Source organism: Asterias amurensis, chromosome 2 (genome assembly GCF_032118995.1).
Source record: "Asterias amurensis chromosome 2, ASM3211899v1".
Classification (NCBI taxonomy): Eukaryota; Metazoa; Echinodermata; class Asteroidea; order Forcipulatida; family Asteriidae; genus Asterias; species Asterias amurensis.
This window is the reverse complement of record NC_092649.1, coordinates 3,252,797-3,266,743: the sequence shown is the minus strand read 5'-3', so window position 1 is coordinate 3,266,743 and position 13,947 is coordinate 3,252,797. Positions and strand designations below refer to the sequence as shown.

At 39.8% G+C, this 13,947-nt stretch overlaps 1 protein-coding gene across 3 annotated transcripts in view; it reads left to right on the top strand.

The window, feature by feature from the left end:
• Positions 1–13,947, top strand: part of LOC139953479 (suppressor of tumorigenicity 7 protein homolog) — a 43,896-nt gene that overhangs the window by 24,106 nt on the left and 5,843 nt on the right. For 2 of the 3 annotated variants that reach the window (XM_071952911.1, XM_071952921.1), the window contains exons 4-11: positions 789–959; positions 4,234–4,315; positions 7,387–7,541; positions 9,582–9,679; positions 10,450–10,637; positions 11,228–11,330; positions 12,014–12,257; positions 13,198–13,337. In XM_071952911.1, coding sequence (XP_071809012.1) covers positions 789–959; positions 4,234–4,315; positions 7,387–7,541; positions 9,582–9,679; positions 10,450–10,637; positions 11,228–11,330; positions 12,014–12,257; positions 13,198–13,337 — 1,181 coding nt within the window. The remainder of the gene's footprint in view (positions 1–788; positions 960–4,233; positions 4,316–7,386; positions 7,542–9,581; positions 9,680–10,449; positions 10,638–11,227; positions 11,331–12,013; positions 12,258–13,197; positions 13,338–13,947) is intronic. The other variant, XM_071952913.1, reaches the window with a different exon arrangement.

The following is a 13,947-nucleotide window of genomic DNA, read 5'->3' as shown; positions in this document are numbered from 1 at the left end:
TGCATTTTCCGGCAACGTCGGCCAGGTGCATCGCTGCTGGATGCAGCAAAACAACTAAAGATGGGGTCAGTTTGCAAAGTGGTCCGGTCCGACGTCTGTTCCAGCGCTATGCAGTAAACACTTCCGAAATATTACACATTTTGACATGAAGAGAACAAATCTTTTCTACAACATGACGCCATCCCAACATTTTTTCAGCTAGTGGGGAAGTCGAAGAAGGTACCTGAAAGACATAACGAACCTAAAAGAGAATTTGCCTAACGTGAACAAAATCAGGTATTGTTTCAACTTTGAGGGCCCGTTTTTAGTTTGCGCCAAGCGTCACTGTCTTGTGTTGGCACTGCATGCCATTTGTTGCGCCTCGATTGACGTCATGAACAGCGCCCTCTCGGGTCGGGCTTATTTTCAAATTTGTTAATAACATGGAAACTATTTTTGTTAAGCCTTAGTTATTTGTTTATGCATATTCCACTCATCAAAACACATATCTTTGTGACAAAAGCTTTATTTTGACAAAATACCACTTCCAGGTGACTTTAATCCTAACAAGACTTGGTTCTTGATAATTTTACTGATACAAAGTCGAGGTAAATTATAAAGAACCAGACCTCGGCGGGTTTAAACCACTAGTTGAAAACCAATTCAACACACTTTGATTCCCATTCATAAATACCTGTTCGGTCAAAAACATCATCGTTTTTTGATCAAAAAGTAAAATAAATGCAAACATTATTTCTTGGTATTGTTGATTCTTGTTCATCCACTGTCACTTTTTTGTACACCCACAGAATGCAAGACGTGGCGAAATCCGCTGAACTTGTTTCGCGGTTCAGAGTACAATCGTTATACATGGGTGACGGGCAAGGATCCGCTGACGTACTACGACATGAACCAATCAGCACAGGACCACCAAACTTTATTCACATGTGACTCCGACTCCAAGAGACCATCGGACGAAGGTAGAACTAAAAACATTATTCAAGTGTTGCAGGTCTCGACTGGACCCATGTCACCCACAGGAAATACTGTGGTGCCCTTTGCTGTGGATGTGGTGCCCTTTGCCAAGTTGCAATAGACTTGCGCGCACCGAAGCGAGAAAACATGACAGATGACAAACATGTTTTTAATCAAATCACATCTTTGCTTTAAATTATTCTAAATACCGAAGTTTAACAACAATTCTCATTAGAGCTTGTTTTAATTTAGTTTTAACCTTTTAAACATTTATGCAATTAATCGGTTAAGTTTATGTATAGATGAAAGGACAATTTTGGGACAAGGATGTTTGAAAATTTGTATTTTTCTCGAGGAAGTGCCCCTTTACTAGAGAGAAATGGTTGTGCCCCCTGGAAGAGTGAGTACATGTTCAAGGCCTGATCAAAGATGTCAACATCTTTTTCCCTTTTGGTGTTATTATTAATTACTGTTGTAAATTTAACAATGCGGGCGTGATACTTCACAGAGGCAACAAAGGCGATTGCCTCCATGCCCCTAGTCATTGCCTTTATGCCCTTTACAATTTCCTCATGTACTAGGGTGTCCTTTACCAAGGAGAAAATGCCCTGGTACCCTGGCCTTCCAAAAACGAGGTAAACAGGGCCGCAATGTATCAGGTAACTGTGTTTTCTATCCAGACACTAATGTTTTACCCTTTGCATTGATGTGTCTATTTATTCTTGATTATACCATGGAGGAAGGAAGAGAAGGTCACTAACGGTGGTTAAAAATTTGGGTATTAGCACACGAGGGTGGTTGGTATTCAGTTGCGTTTTTCGATTTGGTGGGCGGAAGTGTACACAATGTTTATCAGGTCTCAAAAAAGTTGTTTTTGCTGTATTATATCCATACGACATACGACACCATAGTTGAGTAAGAGAACAAGTGCGCACGCGCAAACTCACATACGCCAGGTCGCTCATTGTCTGTATAAGGTGTGGGGATTATGAGGTGTCGTTAAACGGCTGCTGTACCACAGGTTCGACTCTTGAAGTCCCTTCGTTCTAGCTCCTTCTCTTCCTTCCTCCATGATTATATTTTTTTCCCTCGATGATTTTCAGGTCATTTACTTTTGTCGTTAAGGGTTTGTGGCCTAATGGCCTGAAGCCTTAATGACCCATCATCATCATCATCTTCATTTGTTTTTACATCAGTAAATTATAATCACGTCCATCTAAATCATTACAAACCGTGGTGGAATACGGTTGTTTTGACAGACTCATTTCACCTAAATAGTAGCAACTATGATTTGGGTGGCAAGGCTCGGCCGCTAATGGCTGTACTATAAAAAGAGCTTTTGTGAGAGTGGTTCACCATATATTATTATTGCAACCTAAATTGTAGTGATGATAAAGGCTGCGTTATGTCTGAATGAAAAATAAATGCTTTGTTCCCCTTTTTGGAAATCACTCGAGCACAAGTTGCATGATTGCACTCGTCGCTGAGCACGTTGAGACTTCATCTAACATGCCTAATGGGTTTGAGGTTGATTCTAGACTGCATTAAAGGCAGTGGACACTATTGGCAATTACTCACAAAAAAATTATCATCATAAAACCTTTCTTGATTACGAGTAATGAGGAGAGGTTGATAGTATGAAACATTGGGAGAAACAGCTTCCCCTGAAGTGGCATAGTTTTCAAGGAAGAAGTAATTTTCCACACATTTTATTTCGAGACCCCAAATTAAGCATCAGAAAGCACACAACTCCGTGGGACAAGGGTGCATTTTCTTTCATTACTATCTCACAACTTAGACATGTTAGATGATCGATTGAGCTAAAATTTTCACAGGTTTGTTATTTGATGCGTTGTTGACATACACCAACTGTGAAGACTAGTCTTTGACAACTACCAATGGTGTCCACTGCCTTTAAGGGAAGATTTAATTTGCAGTCCATGGTTTCCATGTTCAGTTTCACTCAAGAACTGGAGCTTAAAATCCTTGTACTTTCTGACCGTTCAATATCAGCCACTATGGTTTTGAACGATTGTATGACCGCAGGTAGTTTGTGGGACATGCTGCACAGTCCACCCTCCTACTACCAGACTACATGTACATGTACTGTACATGTATCTGACCATACTATGTACATATACACATCATGTAACAATATGTCATCCGCTTAGCAGAATGTTGATTTTAAGCATAATTTTTACCTAACTGCTTAGCTCTTATGAAACTGGGGTCCAGTTCATCCTGTCAAACATTTTACACATCATGAACGTTCATTCACAAAATCCCTTTGTGGAATTGGATGTTTTTCTACATATTTGTACAAGTACACATTCACCATTGAGGCACCATTGAGGTTTGAGGCATTGCATGGTGAGGTATCAACATACATGTATTTACTAGCCGGATGCCGCGCTTCACACGGCAACCCCGTTAAATAGCTCTACGTATAAAATGCTGCAAGTGTAGCATTGTGTACAGGGGAGGGTTAAAGTGGCTGGGCAGGGTTACAATACAAATCACTGTGACAAACCACCTAGCCAAAGTTAAGACAAATGCAAGTGATTTGTGAAATCGTATATTGTCCGTCTTTTTTTCCGTTTCTGCATTATTTGTCGATCCCATCCATATTTTCCCAGTTTCCAGCAGGTCCCGATAGTGGTTCCTTCCCAGTCCTGTTTATATCCCGTTTCGTTGATTCTGTACCTGTCCTGGATCGTTTTCAAGTACCTTTCCCTTTTTTCCCCCTCACCAGCCCCATTCATTTTTTTTCCACCTCCCTGACCCACCGTGTGCCCCTTCCCTATCCCGTCCCATATCTAACCCACGCCTCAATGCCTCCCGTCCCCGCGATCCCATGCATTCAAACTTGGCAGCCAGAGGCTGCATTTGAAGTAAAGCTTATTTTGAAATAACTGGTTGTTACACTATTCATGATTTAATCTTTGTATACATATCGGGGAAGAAGAGATCCAGAAACATGCAAATCTGTTTTCAATTGTGTCCATACTATGTTTACAATTGCTGATTTAATTAACAAAGAACTTCGTGAAAACCGAGGCTCGTACATGTAGCAGCCATAGCAACCGGGGCCAAAAACATTACACGCCCCAGATGCCCTCTCAGTTCTGAAGGAACAAAAAGAAGTGATTTGCTGGGAGTTGGACCAGGTATGGGTCACAATAAATTTGGTCTCCATATCACTGGAGTGTGGTGTGAAAATTTAGCAAAACTATTGTTTTGACTTGTTTTTTTGGTCTTTTTGATTTTTTCTTCCTTTAGCAGTGATGCTGCGAGCGTGGAGGGAGCGAAACCCACAGAATCGAATTAAAGCGGCCCATGAAGCCTTGGAAAAGTCACCGGAGTAAGTGTTCCAAACTGGGGGATAATAGAAAGGTTTCGCACGCGTACGGATACAGATACAGATACGGATAAGATAACCGTATCTGTTCACCTCGGCCGCTTGTTGGATTTTGTTTCACAAACTAAAGGTATTCACTTGAGTGCGCTTGCATTCATCATGAGTGTTATGAGTGTTTTTCTGACAAACATGACCGATAGAGATCACAGGTTTTGTACACTGTATTTTCTCATCGTTTTGCCTGCAAATGGCTAGCAATTTTCTACCTATATCAAGCACGATACCAGTGAAAGCAAATCCATGGGAAATATTTTTTATCTGGGACAAAAATACAACTAAAAGTCTGCAAAACAGTAACGTTTTTCTACGACGTGTATGAGCTCCGGTATCCGTTGCTAACGTGTATGCAAAATACGATAGTCGCGGATATGCGTCACGTGAACACACAAAGTATCAGTACCCGTATCTGTATCCGTACGCTTGCAAAACCTCTGGGTCATTCCGTGTCAATTCAACACGCTTTTGGACCTGACCTTCACGGATTTAAATGAAATTCGGTGTGCTGATTGGACTCCCTGAGAAATGCCCAAATCCCAAATTTTATGTAATTCGGATCATTATTTTGGGAGATACAGGTTAACGAACTTTTGACTAATTAGCATGACCTGCTATGTTTGGACAATCATATCTCCAAAAGTAAAACACCTACCGAGATAATATTTACGTCATTTTGAAGCTCTTGACATGGCCCACATTTGATAACATTAAATCAAAAAATTTCCACGCACCACCGAAAAAATACGCAAAAATTTGACCTTTGACCTTGACCTGCGAAAATGCGTAATTTTCAAAATGCGTAATTTTTTTTTTAATGCAAGTTTAAAATGTAAGCAACAATAATCTGAAAAATTGTGATGGGCACTCTTACAGCTTTTTTGTTATGATTTTTTTAACAAGGCCAAAACCATAAAAACGCATTGTACATGTACATATACATACATGTACATATACAGTGTAATGTGTAGTAATGTGTGCATGATACATTAGAAATTCAAAGATAATCATTCACCTTTCGAGTTTCACATTTTGATGTATAGTACGAACACAAACTAAATGCATTCCACTAGATCCGGCAAGGATGCACTGCTTCAGCCCAAGTTCAGCAAATTTTCAGCAAAACTTTCAGGAGGATGTTCCTTGAAAAGTTCAAACACTTCTTTCAGATACAAAGATCAAAATGTTTCTGGAGATGTTTCTTCTCACCATCAACAGTAACCGATACAAAGTCTTTCATCCCTGGCATTTGTCTGCTGACAGACTCGAACAAGTAAAAGTCTCTCACAGTTTGCACCATTTTTGATGAAAGAGATTTCCAGCGCTAGGATTTGGAATGGAAAGCATTCCCTGCTAATTCACCAGTTTCTTTGATTTTCTTGGCATGTAGTTTGATGCTCCCAATTCATCTGCTATTCTTTTTACCCTCCAACTCACTGCTAAGACACTCAAGACATGAACTTTTTCACTTTTCTTGGTCAAGGAATGAAACTTTTGTTTCAACTGAGTTATCATCTCACTTTCATCGTCACCGAACTATTTTCCTGTAGCAGTTTCCAGTTTCTGCTTAATTGTTGTCTCTATTTTCTCAACCTTGTTTTCCATGTAACTTTCATGAGCTTTCTTCTTACTTATGATAGGAGATACACCAATAATTGTCATAGCCTCATTGATAGTGTTCATGTCGGTATTTGGCTGCACTAAAACATCCTGATGTGCAGATGACATTGATGGTCCCTGAACTTCTGGATCACTTCTAAAACTTTCAGTTGTTGGGAGTATTTTCTCAGGCGAAAGTTCAGATATCTACTTGCGACAGCCGGTGCTGTGTGCTCAAGTGAAATAAAGACTTGGATGCTCCAGTATAAACCTAAATGATACCTGCCTTAAGCCTGCTTTTTTTTCTTGCTTTGTGATTTAAATGGGTCACAACACATTTTTCTCTATGATCATGACTTGACTTTTAAATGTGAATACTCTGTACACTGTACATTGTATAACATGTATACAGTATGTCGGATACACATAATTAAATTAAGGGGATGAAATGAATTAGCTCATTAAGTCATGTTATGAAATAGACTTTTGGACTCCATATTATTACCAGGGTGACATGGTTTTGAATGTGTGTGTACACACTACCACACAATATTCTGTACACTGTACATTGTGTATGTTGTACAATGCGTATTTATGGTTTTGGCCTTGATAGCCAATGTTCAAAAAATCATTTAAAAAAAACTGTAAAAGCGCCCATCACAATTTTTCAGAATAATGTTGCTTACATCTTAAACTTGCATTTACTAAAAAATTGCGCATTTTGAAAAATACGCATTTTCGTAAATCAAGGTCAAAGGTCAAATATTTGCGTATTTTTTCGGTGGTGCGTGAAAATTTTTTGATTTTATGTTTTCAAATGTGGGCCATGTCAAGAGCTTCAAAACGATGTAAATATTATCTTTGTAGGTGTTTTACTTTTGGAGATATGATTGTCCAAACATAGCAGGTCATGCTAATTAGTCAAAAGTTCGTTAACCCGTATCTCCCAAAATAATGATTCGAATTACATAAAATTTGGGATTTAGTCATTTCTCAGCGAGTCCAATCAGCACACCGAATTTCATTTAAATCCGTGAAGGTCAGGTCCAAAAGCGTGTTGAATTGACACGGAATGACCCCTCTGTAAAAGAAAGGTTTCTTCACAAGTGTACAGACATACGTGTACAGCCAACATTACATTGCTCACGTGTCGTCTGTGATTGTTATACCTCGGTCACAAGTTGTGAAGTTTTATTGGTCAAGAACCAGTAGGGCAGAGTTTGAAATTCAACCTCGTAATTTTTGTCTTCTTATCAGTTTGGCAAAGGTTCCACCTCTGCTCATTGTTGTCTTCTCACTAGTTGGGCAAAGGCTGCAATTCTACCTCATCTTAATATTGTCTTCCAACTAGTTGACCAAGTTGTATAACCCACCTCTTCTCTAATCTCTCTCATCTCATCATTGTTTTCTCTCTCGACTAGTTGTGCAGCAGCACTGATCCTTCTGGCGGAGGAAGAATCGACAACGATTGCCGAGGCAGAGCGGTTATTCAGACAAGCTCTCAAATCGGCCGATACCAACTTCAAGCGGAGTCAGGCTTTACAGCATCACAGTCCAACGCATGAAAAAATACACAGTGAGTATCTGTAGCATCAAAATAATATCAGAAACATCAAAGGAACACGTTGCCTTGGATCGGTCGAGTTGGTCTTTGAAAAGCGTTCTGTAACCGTTTGTTATAAAATCGATATGGTTACAAAGATGTTGTAAAAGTAGAATACAATGATCTACACAAATATGCCTTGAAATTGCGTGGTTTTCTTTTTACCTCGTCAACTAACATGGTCTACACAAATATGCCTTGAAATTACGTGGTTTTCTTTTTACCTCGTCGACTAACACGGTCGGCCATTTATGGGAGTCAAATTTTTGACTCCCATATATGGCCGACCGTGTTAGTTCGCGACGTAAAAGGAAAACCGTGCAATTTCGAGTGATACTTGTGTGGATCATGACATTCTACTTTTAAAACATCTTTCTAACCATATGCATTTCATAACAAGCGGTTTCAAACGCTTTTTATAGACCAACTCGTCCGATCCAAGGCAACCTGTTCCTTCAACCCCTTCTGGACTTCAGTTGGAGTTTGTATTCGGTTTATATTCATTTAGTTTTGGCCTTTTCATATCTCAGCAGTTATGAAAAGTTCCTTGATCATTGAATAGACCAATTGCGCTACCAATGTTCACATGTGATCACGTGACCTATAGTGGGTATAGAGAAAAACAGCTACACAGTAAAGACATGGGAAGACTCATACCAATGGACCATAATTGGCTGTATTTTCAATAAATAACACTTATAAACTAAAAACTAAAAAAGTTGAATATTGTGACAATGATTTAAATCACATTTGCTGTTTGATGATGATGATGATGATTCTACTACAAAAGAGGTTTCTTTTTAGAGTATGGTTAGACTACGTAAATTTCTGAGGTTGGATCGAGCTCAAGCGACGTGGATTTTGCGCTGTGCACGGCGTCCAGTTGGGCTGTGATAAGGGAGATCGCGAAGTTGTCCTACTCATAGCTGACATAGCTACCCATTCTAATAAAACATTTTGAGGGTGAAAATAAAGGGATTTGCAGTTTCTTAATGAGATTTTTATTGAAAATATTGCCAGCAAAGTTATTACATGAGGGCACTGTAAAACCACACTTTCGGTGCACAAACACGTGACATCGTGTGAAAATTCTCTTGGAATTTTCTATTTGGTGGAATTATGTTTACCCATACTGGTATTGTTCAGCCACCGGTAAGATCTGAAGCTAAAAACTCCGGAACATTCTTCAGTGATTTTGAGAATTAAGTTTGTTTTTTTTTAGCCAAAAATTACAACAGTAATCAGATCTTTTTAAGGCACGTTTATATGCAGTACTCCGTGTTTGCTTACACCCAATACCCAGGTCATGTGACGCACTGAGCTCAATAGGTCCATTTGACATATTGACTTGCAAAGAATTCCTCTTTTGCATGTTCAGACACGCTTGTTTTTTGCACGCTCAAAGAGTATAAAATATAATTGAATTATAAACCATTTTTAAAACGTGAAGTACAATCTGAATTTGACCTTTCAAAAAGGTCATCTTTTATGCATTTAGTCCTGGCAAGTTTTTTTTTTTTATGTGTGAGGCTGTGGCTGAAACGGCAACTTCGGCTACAGCTAATGGCTTTTTTTATTCATTTTTATTTATGCAAGTCGCCTGACACTCAAGGCCTGAAGGCCACTTCAAGGTGTGGGCTGCAATTATATTTTCCAGAGGCCTGTTGCCACTTACATGTACTCCTAGGGCTGAAACAGGGTTACCCCTTTCACAGTCCATACGAATGTAGGCTTGGGTATCTTCAATTCAAAGCCCAGCCGGTAGAGCAGAAAGCACTACCTCCCCAATTTTATGTAGCAAGTGTCACGACCGGGATCGGAACCCACACCCTGCTGAAACACCAGTGCTTGAATCCGGTGCTCTTAACCGCTCGGCCATGACACTGCCACAATGACACTGCTAGATTGCACTCGCTGTCTACATGTATTCTTGAACACTGGCAGCCGCACTAATCAAGCCCTACATGTAAGTCTTTATTTCATAGACTCCTAACCTTGTTTCCTGTCATACAGGGCGTGACCTGAACATCTTGGTGTATAACAAGCGTCGTCTTGCTATGTGTATGCGCAAACTTGGTCGTACAAAAGAAGCGGTCAAGATAATGCGAGATGTAAGTCACAATTCTTCGAGAGACCACAGTTAACCCTCCAAATCTTTATAACATTTTGGAGGGAGTCGACCAACCATTTGAAACCATTCAACTGCATGGGTTGATTTCGGCGGCAAAATTGTACACACAAATTATTGTTTTAACCAGGCATGCAACTTTTCCTTGCATCAGCTGATTTCCTCTTTTTTTAATCTCAGTTTACGATTCATTATGGAATTAAAACTATACAAAATCATTGAATTTTTTTTATTTCAGTTTTTTTTTGGTGAGGTTACAGTTGCATGCCTGTTTAACACTTACTGGAAAAACTATATGGACTTTAACGCATGTCTTTACAGCGTTGAAGAATAAATTTTTTCTGTGCTTTCTTTCATTATTCTCTCGCAACTTTGAGCTCAATTTTTCACAGGTTTGTTATTTTTTGCATTGTAATATCCACTATGCATGTTATTATTATACAATGCTTCAACACTAGTGTTTGTTTATTGATGTTAAGTGCTTCAGCGCACATGTGAGAATCTAACATGAAAGCACACACATGACGTTAGAATATTGTCCGTGTCATTTTACTTATGCGTCCTAAAGTACCTGTCAGATTATTACATTGTTGAGATACACCAAGTGAAAAGACTGGTCTTTGACAATTACCAATAGGGAGAGTATTACACTGGTCCTGCATTTTTTTTCTACTATCTTTTTTCCCATTGCATCAAATGTTACCTTTTCAGCGCAATTATATACATTTTTAATTTTTTTTTGCCTTCGGGCAGCTTATTAAAGAGTTTCCAGTGGTCAGCATGTTTCAGATTCACGAAAATCTGATCGAAGCTCTATTGGAGATGCAGTACTACGCAGACGTCCAGGCTTTGCTGGCAAAGTATGACGACATCAGTCTCCCAAAGTCGGCAACGATTTGCTACACGGCGGCCCTTCTCAAGGCCAGGGCAGTGTGTGACAAGTGAGTTCTGTTGTGTGTTTGGGTTTTAAACAGCCGTGTCAAAACTCGCTGCGACCGTTTTATTCCCTTAGTCATTCCTAATGGTTGATTATGATCTTGCTTTGCAGCGTGAAGCTGAATTGCACATGAATTACAGGACAGAAATAGAAATTAGATCAATTAATTTGATCAATTAATTTGATTCAATTTATTCAATTCAAAAATGGTTTATTAAAACATGTATCGCAGTTAAAAACTTAATGGGAGACTTTTGGGACGCTTGGTGGCAGCAGACTTACCAAAATCCATTGTTCTCGGTCATGTGCGCACGCTCATAACTTCGTAAACAATGAAAATTTACCTGGTAAGTCTGCTGCCACCTAGCGTCCCAAAGTCTCCCATTGCACATGCCAACATCAATTCAATATGTAAAAAAATAAAACACATCAAATAGAAATTAACAATAAGGATATTAAACAGGAAATTATTACTATATATACATTACACAGCGGACATACAAAGCACAGAGCTAGCAAACAATTGAAAATGGTTAATTTTGTGAGAGAAGAGTATGATTTAAAAATCTTGACCTCTTTTTGTAATGGATGCAGATTTTCGCCAGAGGTAGCTTCTAAGCGAGGTCTAACTACAGCTGAAATGAATGCAGTTGAAGCTATTCATAGAGCAGTGGAGTTTAATCCTCATGTACCAAAGGTGAGTCAGTCTTGTGAATCGTGGAGTTTAATCCTCATGTACCAAAGGTGAGTCAGTCTTGTGAATCGTGACCCAATGGACCCTTCCCATGAAATATGCTAATCACATTCATGCATGCGTACAGACCCTGTTGGTTGGCAAACGCCATAGAGTTGTGCACTAAGCAGACGCGCAATCGCGTCTGCGTCACGCACTTATTAGCCGTGTAAAAAACAGCGTGATGTTCCCTCATTTTGCCAACCAAAACGTTATTGCGCACACGCTATGTGCAAATTACATGGGAAGGGTCTATTGCGTGGAGCTGCTTTACGTGTAGCAGAAAAATATGTAGCCAAGTGTAGCAAAATTTTGCTAACCTGAGATTACGGTTACCAGCAAGGGTACACTTTGTGACTGGTCTTATTTCTGCTTAGCAGAAAACTGTTCTGCTTAAGCAGCTCTATGAAATAATGCCCAGGGTTGGCTCAATGTTTTTTTTTATATGCCTGACTCTTGTCTCTTTGGACACTGGTTAAAGCCATTATAAACTTTCGGAACAGAAAAAAAAAAAAAGTTTGAAATTGATTATGTCTTTGAAATTGTCATGTCTTTGTTATCATACACTTCTTGTTGCAGTGCTTAGAAACCCGGTATACATGTAGCTCTATATTAATGCATGTTATTTTTTGTTATTGTTATGTCAGTATCTCTTAGAGATAAAGAGTTTCATCCTTCCCCCGGAGCACATCTTGAAGCGAGGAGACAGCGAGGCCATCGCCTACAGCTTCTTCCATCTACCCCACTGGAAGAGGGTAGAGGGGGCGCTGCAGCTTCTCCAGTGTACGTGGGAGGGTACCTTCAGAATGATACCCAGCCCTTTGGAGAAGGGCCACCTGTTCTATCCCTACCCTAGCTGTACGGAGAGTGTCGACAGAGAACTCCTTCCAGGTATGCTGGTTTCTCCTGAAGACGAGAGAGTATACTGTTTGAAACGTTGAGACCCCACCGGCTCATCTCAGAGCCAGCACTCAGACATGGTTGTACCCGCAAGTTTACTGTTTAATAGTTTCTCCCTCTTTACTCACACTATGCAAAGCTACAAACAATTCTAATAGGTACTTATGATGGTGCTCAGATTTTTACCCATTTCAGACAAACTTTGGGATCAGTGATCAACTTGATTAAGGGAATCAATGTGTGGTGAAGAGGTTTTCAACTAGTGGTTTAATCCCAACGAGGCCTGGTTCTTGATAATTTTACCGAGACGAGCGAGGTAATGAAAGAAAAAAAACACCCTTGTCACACGAAGTTGTGTACGTTTAGATGGTTGATTTCCAGACCTCAAGTTCTAAATCTGAGGTCTTGAAATCAAATTCGTGGAAAATTTATTCTTTCTCGAAAACTATGGCACTTCAGAGGGAGCCGTTTCTCACAATGTTTTATACCATCAACCTCTCCCCATTACTCGTCACCAATAAAGGTTTTATGATAATAGTTATGTTGAGCAATTACCAATAGTGTCCACTGCCTTTAACAGAATTGTAAGATGTTTGTGGGACTTAGGCAACGTTTTAATGTTGTTTTTGTTGTTGTTTTTGTTCCCCTCCATTATGAGGTACATGTACTATTCAGTTTGAAAACCTAAGGCCGTCTGAATTGTCTGGTCATTAGGGTACCGTGAGGCCCAGTGGTAAAATCACTCGCCTCGGGGCCCACAGTGCGGTGTAAATTCCTTGCCCTAATGCGGTGTAAATTCCTTGCCCTGATACGGTGTAAATTCCTTGCCCTGATTGCCAGGTGCTAGCTTTTGTCCCAGAGTTCCCCCGTTTCCCTTTGCAGTAACGCCAGATTCATGGTATGTACATTTTCTTCCTTCCCGTTGTGTCAGCTTTCCATGAGGTCTCCGTCTACCCAAAGAAGGAGCTTCCATTCTTCATCCTATTTACAGCGGGGCTTTGTACGTTCACAGCACTGCTAGCCCTACTCACACACCAGTTTCCTGAACCCATGGGAGTTATTGCCAAAGCAGTGAGTACCAGCAGACCTGTGGATTTCACCAAACTCTTCCTAAACTTAGGGTTAATCCTAGGACTATGGGATGAGTTAGGTTCCGTAACCATAGACATTAGGACGCATTGAACCCTTCCTTAGTTAAGACGAGTTACTTGTCCTAACTCGATAAGGGATTAATCCTAGCGTGTTGTGAAACTGGATGCCGGGCCCGATTTCAAAGAGTTGCATAAGCACAAAATACTGCTTGACAAATTTCTTTGCTAAGCAAAAATAGAGTGTGGCACCAGTCACAAAAGTGTGAACTTGGCTGGAAACCTGTTCTGTTAAGCAATACTTTTCTATACTTTTCTATTCTTATCAATTGGGCCCTGGTCCCAATTTCAAAGAGCTGCTTAAAGACGTTGGACACTATTGGTAATTTGTCAAAGACCAGTCTTCTCACTTGGTGTATCTCAACATACAGTATGCATAAAATAACAAACCTGTGAAAATTTGAGCTCAATCGTTCGTTGAAGTTGTGAGATAATAATGAAAGAAATAAAACATCCTTGTCACACGAAGTTGTGTGCTTTCAGATGCTTGATTTTGAGACCTTAAATTCTAAACTTGAGGGCTCGAAATCAAA